The sequence below is a fragment of the Ursus arctos genome, unplaced genomic scaffold (assembly GCF_023065955.2).
Source record: "Ursus arctos isolate Adak ecotype North America unplaced genomic scaffold, UrsArc2.0 scaffold_34, whole genome shotgun sequence".
In the NCBI taxonomy this organism is placed as follows: domain Eukaryota; kingdom Metazoa; phylum Chordata; class Mammalia; order Carnivora; family Ursidae; genus Ursus; species Ursus arctos.
The window spans coordinates 24920100-24934645 of NW_026623030.1; the positions used below are offsets into that span (position 1 = coordinate 24920100).

The window sequence follows — 14546 nt, forward strand, 5'->3', positions numbered from 1 at the left end:
ATTCTAAGCTGTTGAGATGCAACAATGAAGAAACGGAATCCCTGCCCTGCTGGAGGGAGTTAGGCGATATGATAAATAAATCAATTACAATTGTTGGGATGGAATACATTTTAGAGAGACAAATCTAGCAGGATGGTAGGGATTGGGAGAGGGGGGGAAACAGCAACACACACCGAGTGATTGCTAGGTGCTGGGTAGGAATATGGCTGAGTGTGAAAAAAGGAAAACACCCATCCTTTGCAGAGTAGGGGAGACAGGAAATCAATAGGTAAATACATAAGATAATTTCATTTAGTGGTAAGTGCCATAAAGGAATAAAACTGGGTGTGGCCATGGAAAGTGATGCTCGGCTACTCTGGGAAGGGCTCTCTGGGAAAGGTGCAAGGTGAGCAGGCTTCTAGGCAAAGGGTGTGGCCTGAACCAAGAGCCTGGAAAGTATAGGTCAAGGCCCAGAGGGGGTGGCAAGTGGGGTAACACATCCCCTCACCTCTCCATCCTTCAGTCAAAGGCTTAAAGCACTCTGAATTTAAAACAGCCTCTGCCACTCACATGGGACAGCCTCCTTCAAGGAGAATGTGGCAAAGTTCAGATTTTTAAAAGCATATATATATATATATAATTTTATTTTTTTGCCAGTAGGAATTTTTTCTATAGATAAGACTGGTAGAGGGGAGCAAAGATCCCAGTCTGCTACTGTAGTAGCAAAAGTCTGAAAATGTCCAGCATACCCTTCCATGGGGAACTGGCCAAATCATTACAGAGCGGGGCTCAACAGAACACCCTGTGGCAGGGGAAAAAAACAATGTATGTATGCACGTGTCTGTATACAGAAGTTATATAAAGGTATGGAATGACCTCCTAAATGGATTGAGTAAAAACAAGGGACAGAATAAAGTTGGAGTATGTTAACGTTTGTGCAAAAACAAAAGCAAAAATATGATTGTATGTGAGGAAAGTATCGTGGATGGGCTATCCAAAAGTCAGAGTGACTCAGAGCTGGGTCCAGATCCAGGCTCTGTCATTTTTGCTGTGTGGAAACAGCCGACGCAGGATAGAAGGAGAGAAACAATGTCGGAGGACTGACACTGCCCGACTTCAAGACTTACTATAAAGCTACAGTAATCAAGACAGTGTGGTTTTCATGAAAGAATAGGCGCATGGATCAATGGAACAGTACAGAGTGTCCAGAAATAGGCCCCTATAAATATAGCCAACTGATCTTTGACAAAGGAGCAAAGGCAGTACAACAGAACGATCTTTTCAACAAATGATGTTGGAACAACTGGACATCTACATGAAAAAAAAAAAAAGCTTAGACTTGGACCTTACACCTTTAACAAAAATTAACTCAAAATGGACCACAGACTTAATGTTAAATGCAAAACTATAAAACTCTTAGAAGATAGGAAAAAATCTGGATTTTTCTTGGCTCTGAAGATGATTTTTGGGGTGCAACATCAAAGGCACGATTCATGAAAGAATTGATGAGCTAAACTTCCTGACAATTAGAAACTTCTGCTCTGCAAAGATACAGTCAAGAGAATGAGAAGACAAACCACAGACTGCGAGAAAATATTTGCAAAAAATTTATCTGATGAAGGTCTGTTATCCAAAATATATAAAAAACACTTAAAACGCGACAATAAAAAAACCTAAACCACCCAATTTTAAAAAGAGGCCAAAGACCTGAACAGACACCTCACCAGATAAGGTATACAGATGACGAATAAACATATGAAATGACGCTCAACGTCATGTCATTAGGAAATTGCAAATTAAAACAACGTGATACCGGGGCGCCTGGGTGGCACAGCGGTTAAGCGTCTGCCTTCGGCTCAGGGCGTGATCCCGGCGTTGTGGGATCGAGCCCCACATCAGGCTCCTCTGCTATGAGCCTGCTTCTTCCTCTCCCACTCCCCCTGCTTGTGTTCCCTCTCTCGCTGGCTGTCTCTATCTCTGTCAAATAAATAAATAAAATCTTAAAAAAAACAACAACAACGTGATACCATTACCTACCTAATAGAATTGCTAAAATCCAAAACACCGACAACACCAAATGCTGGTGAAGATGTGGAGCAACGGGAACTCTCATTCACTGCTGGTAGAGATGCAAGTAGTACAGTTACTTTTGAAGGGTTTGGTGGTTTCTTATGAAACTAAACATATTCTTACATGATTCAGCAATCACACCCCTAGGTATTTACCCAAGTGAGTAATTGATGTCCACATAAAAGCCTGCAAGTGGATGTTTATAGCAGCTTTATTTATAATTGCCAAAACTTGGAAGCAAGCAAGATGTCCTTCAGTAGGGGGATGGATGGATCAACTGTGGTCCATCCAGACAACATAGTATTATTCAGTTATCAAGCCACTAAAAGACATGGAAGAAACATAAACGCCTGTTACTGAGTAAAGAAGCCAGTCCAAAAAGGCTATATGATGATACCAATTATATGACATCTGGAAAAGACAAAACCATGAAAGCAGTAAAAAGATCAGTGGTTGCCAGGGGTTGGGAGGTGGAGGGATGAATAGGCAGGGCGCAGAGAATTTTGAGGGCAGTGAAACTATTCTGTTTGAGAGCATGACGGTAGGTATGTGTCATTCTACATTGTCAAAAACCACAGAATGTACAACTCCAAGAGTGAACCCTAGTGTAAACCATGGACTCTGGGTAATAATGTTGTGTCCATGTGAAGGATTGGATGGTAACAAATGTACCACTTTGGTGAGGGATGTTGATAGTGGGGGGAGGGGAATGGGGCATATGGTCAATCTCTGTACTTTCCACTCAATTTTGCTGTGAACTTAAAACTATTCTAAACAGTAAAGTCTCAGGGTGCCTGGGTGGCTGAGTCAGTTAAGCGTCTGCCATCAGTTCAGGTCATGATCCCAGGGTCCTGGGATTGAGCCCCACATTGGACTCCTTGCTCAGTGGGGAACCCTGCTTCTCCCTCTGCCTGCTGCTCCCCGTGCCTGTGCTCATTCCATCTCCCTATCAAATAAATAAAATCTTAAAAAAAAGTAAAGTCTATTTTAAAAATGGTTAAGGTGGTAAGTTTTATGTATATTTTACTGCAACAGATAAATCACGGTGTTCCTAGCAACTTCATTCATGACATCTCCAAACTGGAAACAATACAAGTGTCCTTCAGCTGCACAGTGGCTCAGTGGAGGGAGTGGCCACCCAGTGGAGTACCAGGCAGCCACGAAAAAGCATGAGCTGCCACTACCCACAACAGCCGTGAATCTCACCAACAGAATGCTGAAAGCAGCAGTATACAAAACAGCTTGTAGTATATGATTTTATTTGTATCAAAATCAACAACAGGCAAGACTAATCTTGGCTCTTAGAAGTCAGGGTAGGTGATCAGCCTTGGGAGGTGGGTAGTGGCCAGCGGAGCAGGGAAACGGTGGGGGCTGGAATGTTCTGTTTGGGGATCTGGATGCTGGTTACATGGGTGTGTCTAGTTTGTAAAGATTCACCGACTGTGCACCTGAGATGTGCCCTTTTTTACAGTGTGCTCTATAGAGATTCAAAAGAATGTGTACAGATACATATATAGAAATATACAAATGTGCAACATGCTTATATAAAGGTACATGTACGGACATACACACTACCCCACACAAATACACTGCAATCAGACAGAAAGATGGGTGCTGTAATTCTGGTCCTGCCACTTACTAGGTTTATGACCCGAGACAAGCCCCTGTACTTCACCGAGCCTCATCTGTAAAGTAGGTTTACTAATACTGTACGCAGGGGAGCTGCCTGGCTGGCTCGGTTGGTGGAGCATGCGACTCTTGGGTCTCGAGGTTGTGAGTGTGAGCCCCACACTGGGTGTAGAGATTACAAAAAAAAAAAAAAAAAACTAAAAAAAAAAACCAAAACCACACACACACACACACACACACCAAAACCACACCTAGTGCTGGTGAGGGCACATCGATCCAGTACTTACTATTAATATTCTTGCTGCTGTTCCGTTTGGTGATCGAGCCCAGGCTGTGGTGGGGTAGGGGTGGAGACACTGCTTCCAAGGAGAAGGGGGACCACCGGGACAGCCGGTCTAAACTGATAAGCAGAACGTGCTCACCTTGCAAACTGCCGCAAAGGGAGAAATCTAACCGTGTGCACCGGGGGGAGGATGCACGTGCCAGGCCTGCCCCAGGCTTCTCGGGGAGGAAGACAGTTAGGAGGTAAGGCACACAGAACTGGGGAAATGGATCCTTTCCTGGGAGAGCAGGGCCCTTCACTATCGCTGAGCAATCAAGACACCCATGAAAGTTTAAACACCTTCTCACACCACACAGCTCTGGGCTGGGGAGCTGGGTCCTTGAGGGGGAAGAGGCCCCTGAGGGTTATTCTCCCCCTTGGGGACGCCTGGTACCTTCGGGAGGCTTGGGCTGGGTCCCAGGATCCCTGTGGCCCAGTAACCTAGATTTATTGCCTGAAGAGGGGAAGGGGAACCAACGGATGGAACAGACTCCAGTTCCATTCCAGATTCTACTACTTGTAAGCTATGTGACCTTGGGTGGGCCATTCAATCCCTCTGACCTTCATTTTCCACCTCTGTAAAATGGGGATAATTCCTACCTCATGTGGTTTGTTGTAAGGATTAGGCAGCTTCCCTTCACATGTAGAGTAAAATCCGAAATGTTAACAGTGGTCTCCTAAGCCCAGTGATTGGGCCTGAATACCACCCTGGGACTTGCCCTCTTGTATGCCTTGCTGTTCTTCAAGCACTGCAAGCTCATTCTGCTGCAGGGGCTTTGCACTTTTAATTCCCCTGCCTAGAACCCTTTCCGGCCAGATCTTGCTGCAGCGGTTGGAGCTCGACTGAAATGTCACTCTTTGGGAGGCTTTCTCTGGCCATCCAGTCTAAAGCGGCCACCTCCAGGCACTCACCATCCCATCACCTAACTTGTCTTCCCAGCACTTACGAATGAATGAAAATAACTTGATCATGTATTTGTTTCCTTCCTCACTCTTGTCTCTCCACCTTGGCTGAGCTTCAGAAGGGCAGGGAGCTTATCTGTCACTCAAAACACACTTCCACACACTCAATGCAAACCTCCCACACTCAGGATGGTCTTGGTCCCCCTGGCCAGCCACTGTGAAAAACAATCAGGCTATTGGTGTAGGTTTTGCCCTGAGAGCAGAAGCCTTCTCCCAGCCCCTCAAGGTGCTGGCAGGAGCCCCGGACCCCCAGACACGCTGGTGGAGACAGCTGAAGAGGACGGCCTCTCATGATGGCACAGGATGTGAAGCTCTCCCATCTGCCTCTGGGGCCCTGGGGCTTTGGTAGGAGCAAGAGGCAGGCCTCGGGGCCCAATTGCCACAGAGCTGGGAGGAACCAGGGACTGTGTTGGATGTGTGAGCGTGGGTGATAGGTGCACGAGGGTGTGCATGAGTGTGTTGGGTGTGTGAATGAGCGTGCGGCTGTGTCTGTATGTGAAGTGTTGTGTATGAGTGGGTGTGAGTCAATGGTATCAGCACACTTGTGATGGTGTGTGAATGTGCGTGAGCACGTAAGGGTGTGTTTGAATGTGTATGTGTCTCACTGCGCGTGTGAATGTAAACCTGTGCATCCACCCGGGGCGGGGGGAAAGCATTGAGAATATAAAGGCGAACAAACACAGAAAATCCGAAATCCCTCATAATCCAACCACTCAGAAAACCCCTGTTGTGGTGAACCCGGGGGCAGGTCGCTGTCCCTCTCTGAGCCTCCGTTTCCCCATCTGTAACGTGGGTGACGTAATAGTACCTCGCTCAAAGGTTTGCTGTATGGAGGAACGGGGTGTATCCGGGCTAAGAGCTGGAGTCTTGAGGCCCCAGTCTTCCTCCCCACCCCCATCTTCGCACCACGCTGAGCCAGGGACGGAACTCTAGGGCAAGGAATGCGACTTCATCCCCTGCTCCGAGCCTCAGTTCTCCCATCTTAGCAACAGAGTTGCCGTCCAAGGTCCTCCCGGGGCTTTGCAGACCTGGGCCTGCGGGGTGCATGGCGGACCAAGGTGGGGGTCTCCGAGGCAAGGGACGTAGGAGCTACGACGGGTCTCCCTGCGGTAGGGGGTGCACGCTCTAAAAGAAACATACTCATCTCACACTGCGGATGTGCAGAACTTGGACCGCGCCGTGCGGGGTGTGGCCGCCAATAGATCACACCCCGTCCCCCGCCCACACCCGAATCCTTCAGCCCAGCCACCGGAAGTCAGCCGGACCGAGCGTTCCCGCGTGGACACTGCCCGGGGCACTCGGCGGCGAATACCCAGACCGCGGCGGAGGCTCGAGGACTGCCGGACGGGGACCCGGGAAGAATGCTAAACCCATGCTCAGAAACACAGAACTGGCCAGTTGATAGTTGGGAGATCGGACCCCAGAGCTCCTCTGTCCTCCTGGCGTTGGCTGCCTCTTCAAAAGCTCCGAGCAGAAAAGGGAGGCGGTGTTTAAGCAAAAGGCCTTAGGGGTTATAAGTCCCAACTTGTCTCCGGCTTGTGAAGCTGTGACTCAGTCTGCCTATCTGTAAAGTGGGGCGATTAGTCCCCGTCTCGTGGATGGGGAGGCTGTGAGGCGGAACGAAAAGACCACGCGCTCTCAGCCTAGGCCGTCCGCCCCACCCCAGCCCGGGAGCATCTTTGTCCACTGCAGACCGTTTTCTGGACCGGAGTCTGCGTTTTCTTCTGCGCTTGGGAACTTAGAACGGACCCTTGCCGCTGGTTCCATACCGGCCCCTGGGGGCGCGCCGGAAGTGCTCCTACGGAAGCCTGCGAGGCGGCGCGGGCCTCTTCACCATGGCGACTGCTGGGGCCCCGCGGCGCTTCTGCCGCTGCGCCTGCTTCTGCTCGGAGAACTTGTACGTGGCGCGCTACGGCATCCACTTGCGCTTCCGGGGCGAGCAGCAGCTGCGCCGGGACTACGGGCCGGTGAGTGGCCTCCCTGGCTCTGCGGAGAAATGGGCGGGCAGGCCGTTCGCTTGGCCTCGGTGCTCCGATCTGACAGCAAGAAGGACGATTTCTGGGTGCCTCGGTTTTGTCACCTTAAATGGGGATAGTAGCATCTCCTTAGTGAGAGCGTCGTAAGGGATGAATGAATAAACGTAAATGTAAAGTGCTGCCTGGTTCGGGGACGCTCGCAGCGCGGTTACTAACAGCAGCTGGTTAGCGTGCTTATCGAATTTCATCCTCACAATGACCCCGTCAGGTCGGGGCTCTGTCTCCATCTCAACGAGGGGAAACTGAGGCCCAGAGCTGTTAAGTGACTTGCTCACTGGACTTTCTGCTCTCAGATCCTGCGCAGCCGAGGGTGTGTCAGCCCCAAGGACTTCCAGCAGCTGTTAGGAGAGGTAACACTCCCCACCCTCCACTGCCCCCTCCACACCCGCCTAGCCCTTCGTCTTTAGATTGGTGCCAGCAGTTTGAGGAGTCCCCCCAGCCTTAGGCCTCCCCTTTCCCTCTTCCTGTGCCCCCCCCCCCCCCCGGCCAACTGTAGCACCTGGGGCCTGGCACCAAAAAAGAGAAAGTGGAAAACACCAAGTTGTCTGCCTCACTCCCTCTTGAGACACTTCCCAAGGTTTCACAGCAGGTGGAGTTGAGATCCCACCCAGGGCGGACAGGCTCTGGCCTCTATCTCTTCACCCACCCCCCTCTGGCTGGTGCCAGGGCTGCTGGCATCTTCTATCTCCCTCCTCACCTGGGGGTGAGGAAGGGGAAACTTCCTAGGTGAGCCCTCTGCAGCTTCTGGAACACAAGACTTGGCTGGGATTCCATTTTTGTTCCTCAGTGGCCCGGCTGGTTGAGCATGTCGAGGGGTTCCCATCCCAGCCAGGCTGTGAATGGTGCAACCCAGAGTGGGACGGGCCCCTTCCAGAAGGAGAGGCCTTCAGCTAATAGCTTGGCACCTGCAGTTTATCCTGATAGAATCAGATGTGTAGGGAGACTTGGCTTTCAACCCAGGCCCTGCTCTGGCCTTCCTGAGCCTGTTTCCTCCTCTGTGCCATGATCTGGGGGCTGTGGGAAGCCCCGTCTTGGTAACCAGGCCCTGTGCCACCCAGCTCGGTAACCAGGCCCTGTGCCACCCAGCTCGAGCAGGAGGTGGAGCGACGGCGGCGGCTGGGGCAGGAGTCGGCTGCCAGGAAAGCCCTCATTTCGAGCTCCTACCACCCAGCGCGGCCTGACGTCTACAACACGCTGCAGGTACCCGGCAGGGGCAGGTTACTGGAAGGAGGTGGAGGCATTCAGGCCTGGGGGCTCTCTGCCCCACAGCTGGTGTGTTCTGCCCCCCAGGATGAGGCTCTGGCCCCCGAGTTTCTGGCCGCAGCTGAGTACAGCACATCGCCGGGTGCAGACCTTGAAGGCCTTCTCCAGCGGCTGGAGACGGTGTCTGGTGAGGTCTTGGCCCCATCACCTAGTAGGACTAGGACTAGAGGGTGGAAGACTGGGGTCCCTCCACCATGTCTGCCTCCAAAATCCAAACCAGCAGGAGCCAGAAGGGCTGGTGGGACTGATCTGCCAGGAGCAGGGCATCTGTATTCACTTATTCACTTGCCCAGCACACACTCACTCAACCCCTGTGTCAGGTGTGAGCCAGCTGGCACACTCAAATGGGGGAGACTGAAGAACTTAACAAAGGGACAACTAAGACAGGTGGGCGTGACGGTGAAGGACCCACCCCAAACCCCCCAGCCCAGGGCTAACAGCAGGGTGGGGAGCAGAGAGTTCCTATCCCTTGACCTGAAGAAGTGGGCAAGAGTGTAGTTTCTTGAACCTGCCACGACCTGGAGTTGTGGGAGAGGGGCTGAGCCACAAAGCCACACCAAGCTCAGAAGTGCCCCATCGCTCCTGCCTTTGGATCTCCTGCTGGGATCTCCCAGTGGCTAAACCCACAAGAAGTACCAGCCCTTCCAAATTCCTTAAGCCCCTTGCCTCAGTGTCATCATCTGTGAAATGGGAGCACTAGTAATACCCATCTCCTAAAGTGTGATGAAGTGAGGTAACGTGCCGAGCGGCCTGGGTACACAGTGCTCAGGAAAGGTCTCCTTGTCTCACGGTTACGTACTCCTAGGTCTAGGGGTACCAAGGGGAGACAGGTGTACGGTGTTGCCCCCTTTATGGAGCCGGTGCTCTCTTGTGAGGCACAGGGTGGAATGTGGATGAAACCGTCCCTCCTAGCCTGGAGAGACCCTTCTTTGTTGCCGCCCACTCCCCAGCAGTGGAGACTGTGTGAAGGTTGTCTGGGTGGGGCTGGGCTGTGAGTTGGCTGAACATGTGGGGGCTGCACGAACCCTGCACCCCAGGGCGTTGGTGCATCTGCCAAGAAGTGTCTGTGTGTCCGTTCTGGCCTGGCTTCTCCCTAACAGGGCCCGGCAAGAAGGAGCAGCCCCCCCCCCAGCCTTCCCGGGTGGGGAACAGAGGCTCCAAGAGGCACTTCAGTTGGGGTGCAAATGTTGGTGGCTCATGGGGGGGCCATGCAGAAAAGCCCGAGGCTGGCTCTCTGATCCCCGCATGGTTCCCTCACTGGCCTGTTGGGTGCCTTCCCATCTCTGGGCCTCATCAGAACTCACATCTGAGTCTAGACCTGTGGGCACCTGTAGAAGCAGGATGAGAGGCTCCAGGGACAAATGAGGGGGCCCAGGAAAGGCTTCCCTGCTGCCCACACAGTATGTCCTTAGTGGTCACAGCAGCCCTGAGGTGAGTACCCGTGCTACCCCTACTGTACAGGTGAGGGAACTGAGGCCGAGGGAAGTGACAAGGCATGCCCAGGCTCACACTCACAAGGAGGCAGACCCCCACTGGAGCTCCCAGCCAACACTGTCCCTCCCTTTGCAGGGGAAAAGCGTATCTACCGGCTGCCAGTGTTCACAGTGCCGTTTTGCCAGGCCTTGCTGGAGGAGCTGGAGCACTTCGAGCAGTCAGACATGCCCAAGGGAAGACCCAACACCATGAACAATTATGGGGTGGGTGAGGCAGGGCCATCGGGGTCTGGGGGTACGTACTGTGGTGCTGGAGAAGAACTGTTGGGTCCTGTTGGGGTCTTAGTCTTCCCGTCTGTAAAATGAGGTCATGGTAGGATTATTATGAAGCTGGTATCTGCAAATAACACTTGGTAAGAGACTCCCTCAGGTACCCAGGGTGAGGCCCTGTTAGTTTCCCTGCTGACCCCCGGGGTCCCCCTCCCAGGTGCTGCTGCACGAGCTAGGCCTGGATGAGCCGCTGGTGACACCCCTGCGGGAGCGCTTCCTGCAGCCACTGATGGCCCTGCTGTACCCAGACTGTGGTGGGGGCTGGCTTGACAGCCACCGTGCCTTCGTGGTCAAATACGCGCCGGACCAGGACCGTGAGCTAGGCTGCCACTATGATAACGCTGAGCTTACCCTCAACGTGGCCCTTGGCAAGGCCTTCACGGGGGGCGCCCTGTACTTTGGGGGCCTCTTCCAGGTGAGTGTGTGTGACCCACGTTGCAGGGCCTGGGGCAGCCAGGGGTGCCCAGGCCTGAGCCTCCCTTTCTGCAGGCACCTTCAGCCCTGGCCAGGCCCCTGGAGGTGCAGCACGTGGTGGGCCAGGGCATCCTGCACCGGGGCGGCCAGCTGCACGGGGCCCGGCCCCTGGACACGGGTGAGCGCTGGAACCTGGTCGTCTGGCTCCGGGCCTCCGCTGTGCGCAACCGCCTGTGCCCCATGTGCTGCCGCAAACCCGACCTGGTGGACGACGAGGGCTTCGGCGACGGCTTCACCCGCGAGGAGCCCTCCACGGTGGATGTGTGCGCACTGACTTGAGCCAGGCTGGGCCCGTCGGGGGGGGGGGGGTAGCATGGCAGGCGAGGGCTCTGCCTCCTTGGGGTGGGTGGGACAGGAATAAACTCCCTGCAGCCCGCAGGCACTTCTTGGTTCAGAAGGACACACAAGCTTCTGCGTCATTCTTTCAGCAGACAGGCTGGCTTGGGTCAGGTTTGTTAGAGCCAGAGCCTGAGACGGGGATTCTGGGGCAATACCTTCAGGGGAAGGGTGTGAGGGAAGCACAGGGCGGGAAGGAGCTGGGCCAAGGTGTGGTTTCAAAGAGCCTCCAGCCTCAACCCAATCCCGAGGAGCCGTCTGGAGCGTGAATCTAGCCCTCTGCCCCCTACGTCAATTGGCTACAGGGTGTGGCTGGGTTGGGTGGGGAGGTGGCAGTAACTGCCCAGACATCCAGCTCCAGGGCAGGGTGGCTCCCAGTGGCCAAGGGAACCTTCCAGAGAAGAGTACCGGTGTGAATTAGCAGCGGACACCACAGCTGGGGTGGAGCCCGTCTGTCTATAAAGGGGATTCAGGTGAGCCACCAACAGCAACTTCTAGTGGGGTTAAGAGCAGGGACTCTGGAGCCAGACTCTGGGTTCAAATTCTGATTCTGCCGCTTCCAGTGGTGGGACTGTGGGGCAGCCACGTGACCTCTTTATGCCTTGGTTTCCTCCCCTGGAAAGAACCTATCTCCTAAAGCTGTTTTGAGAATCAAATTAGTTAACGTTCGTAAAGTGCTTTACAGCAGCCCTCTGTGTTTGCTGTCATTATTACTGAAAAACTGGCAAGTGGGCAGCCCCAAATTGGGTGAGGAGTGCAGCTGTGTCGGGTTTGGGTTGTACATTTGCAAACCAGGGGTTTCCGTATTGAAATCTTGAGTTCTGGCTTCCCTGGGGGCGGGGGGGAATCTGGAACACCAGGCCCGGTTCCACACTGGAGAGATCAGCAGCAGAGCCTCGGCTGCCCACTCCGGGCACAGGCCTGCGGGGCACTCCCTCACAGGGGTCCCGCCCTGGCCCTATCACTAGGTGGGGACGCGGAGATGACCAGGGGTCTCACAGGCTGCTGGGGTCGGCAGGCAACTCAGGGAGGAATGGCGGTCGGAGACGAAGGCAGGGCCGCGGCAGAGGCCGGGGAGCATGAATTGCCTCGCACCCCCCAGCTTCCCTCTTTGGGAGATCGCCGAGCCAGTCTCCGTTTCTTGGGCTGCCCTGGAAACGGAACCCGGGGCTTCAGAACTAAAGGCAGCAGCGCCTCGCTTCCCAGCCGGACAACCTACCGGAGCACTGCCCCGGCCGGAAGTCTCCTCGCTGCCGCTTCCTCACGCGAAGGCGTGGTGCGGTCCGACGGTCCCGACAGATGGGCGGTTGAGGAGGGGACGGAGCAGCTGCGGGGACCTTCCCTAGGGCGGCGAGGCCGCGGAGGGCACGGGGGTGGAGGGTAGGAGCGCGCGGGGAGGGATTCGGGACCCACCTGGTAACTGAGGACCGCGGCGCCGCCCAAGGCGCCGGAGCGCCCAGGCGTGGAGCGGCCGTGCGCAGGCGTGGAACGGCTGGGCGGGGGCGGGCCCTTAAAGGGGCCGAGGCTCCGGGAGTCGGCGCAGGGTCTGGGGTCCCCGGGGTCGGGGAGGATCGTGCGGTGGCCGCAGACTCCCTCATCCCTGCCCCCGGTGGTGATGGGCACTGGGACCCTGAGAGCCAGGCCCCGAGAAGAGCCGCCCTCGGAGCCCAGTCTGGGGTCGGCTCTGTGAGCCCCAGTTTGAGCGTGTCTCCCCGTCTCCAGCCTGTGGCGCTATGGCTCACGTCAGCTCTCGCAAGCGCTCCAAGAGCCGAAGCCGGTCCCGGGGCCGAGGGTCGGAAAAGAGAAGGAAGAAGAGCAGTAAGGACGCTCCGAGGAGCTGCTCGGCTTCTAGATCCCAAGACCACAAGACCGGCAACACCTCCTCCGGGGCGGAGGGTGAGGATCGGAGGGAATGGGAAAGGGGTGTGGGAACTTTACCGAGGAAGCTGCAGGCAGCTGGGCGGGCTTCCCGGGGTGGCTGTGGGGAAAATCACAGTGAGCAATAGAAGAGTGCAGAGCGCAGGACCTGGATGTCTGGATTGAAAGACACTCAGATTCCAGAGGCTGGGCCAGCGCATTGTGTATGAATTGAAGGGAGCACGTAACGATGCTTTCTGTGCAGCTGGAGCTGAGATCTGGGGGCTGGCTGCCCTGCTCCTGGTCAGATAGTGACTGGGTGAGGCCCGGAAAGTGCCTTTACAGACTGCTGATCCCCGGTCTGGAAGGCTCTGCCTGGAGGGTCTCACCCCTCCCCCTCCATAGTCTCTCTAAGCCTGCCACAGGCCAGAGCAAGGGGATAAAGGTATACTTCTTCCCCTCCTGGCCTTCCAGCCTCACCTTCTCCCTGCATCACAGAGAGAAGCAAGCACAAGGCCCGGAGGAGACCACGATCCAGCTCCTCCTCCTCTTCTTCCAGTTCTTCTAGCTCTTCTTCCTCTTCGTCCTCCTCCTCTTCCTCCAGTGGTGGCCGGAAGAAGCGGGGGAAGCACAAGGACAAGAAGAGGAAGAAGAAGAAGAAGAAAAGGAAGAAGAAACTGAAGAAGAAAACTAAGGAGAAGGCAAAGCTGCAGCAGGGTGAGGCTCTGCCGGGACCCTCGCTGGACCAGTGGCACAGATCGGCTGAGGAGGAAGAGGATGGCCCAGGTACTCTGCCGCCCGGCAGGCAGGAGGGGAAGGGTCCCCTCCTCGAGACCCAAACGCCAACTCCCTGCCATCTCCCCTTGCAGTCCTGACGGATGAACAGAAGTCCCGCATCCAGGCCATGAAGCCCATGACCAAGGAGGAGTGGGATGCTCGGCAGAGCATCATCCGCAAGGTGGTGGACCCAGAGACAGGACGCACCAGGTGGGGGGTCTTGGCAAAGCTCAGCCCCACATGCTCTATACGCTCAGGAGGAGGGCTGATGCCTGAGACCAGAGAAAAGTCGTGACTCATTTATGGGACCTGTTAGGCTCTTCTTTATTGCCCAGAGCAAGCAGTCACAGGGGTGGAAGGGCCTTGAGCAGTGTCTTCAAAGAGACAATTGGCTGGTCTGGAGGCAGAGCCTACCCAGCTGCCTTTATCACTGTCCCAAGGGTGGGAGAGAGGGAGGAGTGGGGGCGCCTAGGTTCTGCCTGCTCAAGGGAGTGGGGACCTGAGGCCTTGCATCTCTTTGCTTGGGCATTAGAGGTTCAGCCTCCTCTCCCCTCCTCCCCCAGGCTCATTAAGGGAGATGGCGAGGTCTTAGAGGAAATCGTGACGAAGGAACGGCACAGAGAGATCAACAAGGTTGGTGTCACCCCTTTCCCCGGGGTCCACGCCCAGCTCTGTTTCTGATGTGTCCCCTTCTGTGCACTTTCTTCTCTAGCAAGCCACCCGAGGGGATGGCCTGGCCTTCCAGATGCGAGCCGGGCTGCTACCCTGAGGGCGCTGCTGGCTAAGTGTTGGTGGCATGGCCTGGAGGCTGGCTTCGGGGTGGGCAGCAGGAAGCCCAGTGGGTGTTTGCCTTTCCTCCTGTGGACTGGCCTTTGGCCCAGCCTCCTCTCAGATGCAGGGGGTGGAGGACAGGGTCACTGGCCTCATCGGCTCCCCCATCTCCTGAAAGAGCATAACTTCCCTAATATTAAATGTTCCCTGGTTGGAAACTTTGTTATGTTGTTTTTTTGTGCTGAAGGGAGAGAGGGTTGCTGCCCAGCTTCCAGAGGTAAAACAAGGGCTCCAGGAGTTTTGGGG

General features: G+C 54.9%; 2 protein-coding genes and 1 long non-coding RNA gene across 7 annotated transcripts; 2 read left to right on the plus strand and 1 right to left on the minus strand.

Annotated features, from left to right (window-relative positions):
- Positions 1-3291: 3291 nt before the first annotated feature.
- LOC123001918 (uncharacterized) lies at positions 3292-12314 on the minus strand. Its single transcript, XR_007190553.2, has 3 exons — positions 12055-12314; positions 9999-10050; positions 3292-7043 (listed from the first exon to the last, which is right to left on the minus strand). It is a non-coding gene; the product is annotated as an uncharacterized LOC123001918 (long non-coding RNA).
- On the plus strand, positions 6799-10899 carry OGFOD2 (2-oxoglutarate and iron dependent oxygenase domain containing 2). Of its 2 annotated transcripts, none has more exons than XM_026514769.4 (7): positions 6799-6930; positions 7293-7349; positions 8086-8199; positions 8290-8389; positions 9832-9959; positions 10183-10440; positions 10515-10899. In XM_026514769.4, exons 1-7 carry the CDS (start codon positions 6799-6801, stop codon positions 10776-10778), a joined length of 1053 nt encoding a protein of 350 aa, XP_026370554.1. In that variant the 3' UTR covers positions 10779-10899. The 2 variants fall into 2 exon arrangements, with proteins under 2 accessions (XP_026370554.1, XP_057161737.1); XM_057305754.1 differs by lacking the exon at positions 6799-6930 and adding an exon at positions 6950-7025.
- ARL6IP4 (ADP ribosylation factor like GTPase 6 interacting protein 4) lies at positions 11214-14458 on the plus strand. Of its 4 annotated transcripts, none has more exons than XM_057305756.1 (6): positions 11214-11308; positions 12558-12731; positions 13167-13478; positions 13562-13679; positions 14033-14102; positions 14182-14458. In XM_057305756.1, exons 2-6 carry the CDS (start codon positions 12569-12571, stop codon positions 14236-14238), a joined length of 720 nt encoding a protein of 239 aa, XP_057161739.1. In that variant the 5' UTR covers positions 11214-11308; positions 12558-12568; the 3' UTR covers positions 14239-14458. The 4 variants fall into 4 exon arrangements, with proteins under 4 accessions (XP_057161739.1, XP_026370557.1, XP_026370559.1 ...); XM_026514772.4 differs by lacking the exon at positions 11214-11308 and adding an exon at positions 12122-12215; XM_026514774.4 differs by lacking the exon at positions 11214-11308 and adding an exon at positions 12122-12215 and having other exon boundaries at positions 13191-13478.
- The last annotated feature ends 88 nt before the right edge of the window (positions 14459-14546 follow it).

Bases quoted from the DNA above. Each gene is read 5' to 3' on its own strand.
- OGFOD2 (XM_026514769.4), top strand. From the start codon at position 6,799: ATGGCGACTGCTGGGGCCCCGCGGCGCTTCTGCCGCTGCGCCTGCTTC. The intron at 6,931-7,292 runs GTGAGTGGCCTC...TTCTGCTCTCAG, and splicing joins TGCGCCGGGACTACGGGCCG to ATCCTGCGCAGCCGAGGGTG. The intron at 8,200-8,289 runs GTACCCGGCAGG...TCTGCCCCCCAG, and splicing joins ACGTCTACAACACGCTGCAG to GATGAGGCTCTGGCCCCCGA.
- ARL6IP4 (XM_057305756.1), top strand. From the start codon at position 12,569: ATGGCTCACGTCAGCTCTCGCAAGCGCTCCAAGAGCCGAAGCCGGTCC. The intron at 13,680-14,032 runs GTGGGGGGTCTT...CTCCTCCCCCAG, and splicing joins CCAGAGACAGGACGCACCAG to GCTCATTAAGGGAGATGGCG. The intron at 14,103-14,181 runs GTTGGTGTCACC...TTTCTTCTCTAG, and splicing joins GGCACAGAGAGATCAACAAG to CAAGCCACCCGAGGGGATGG.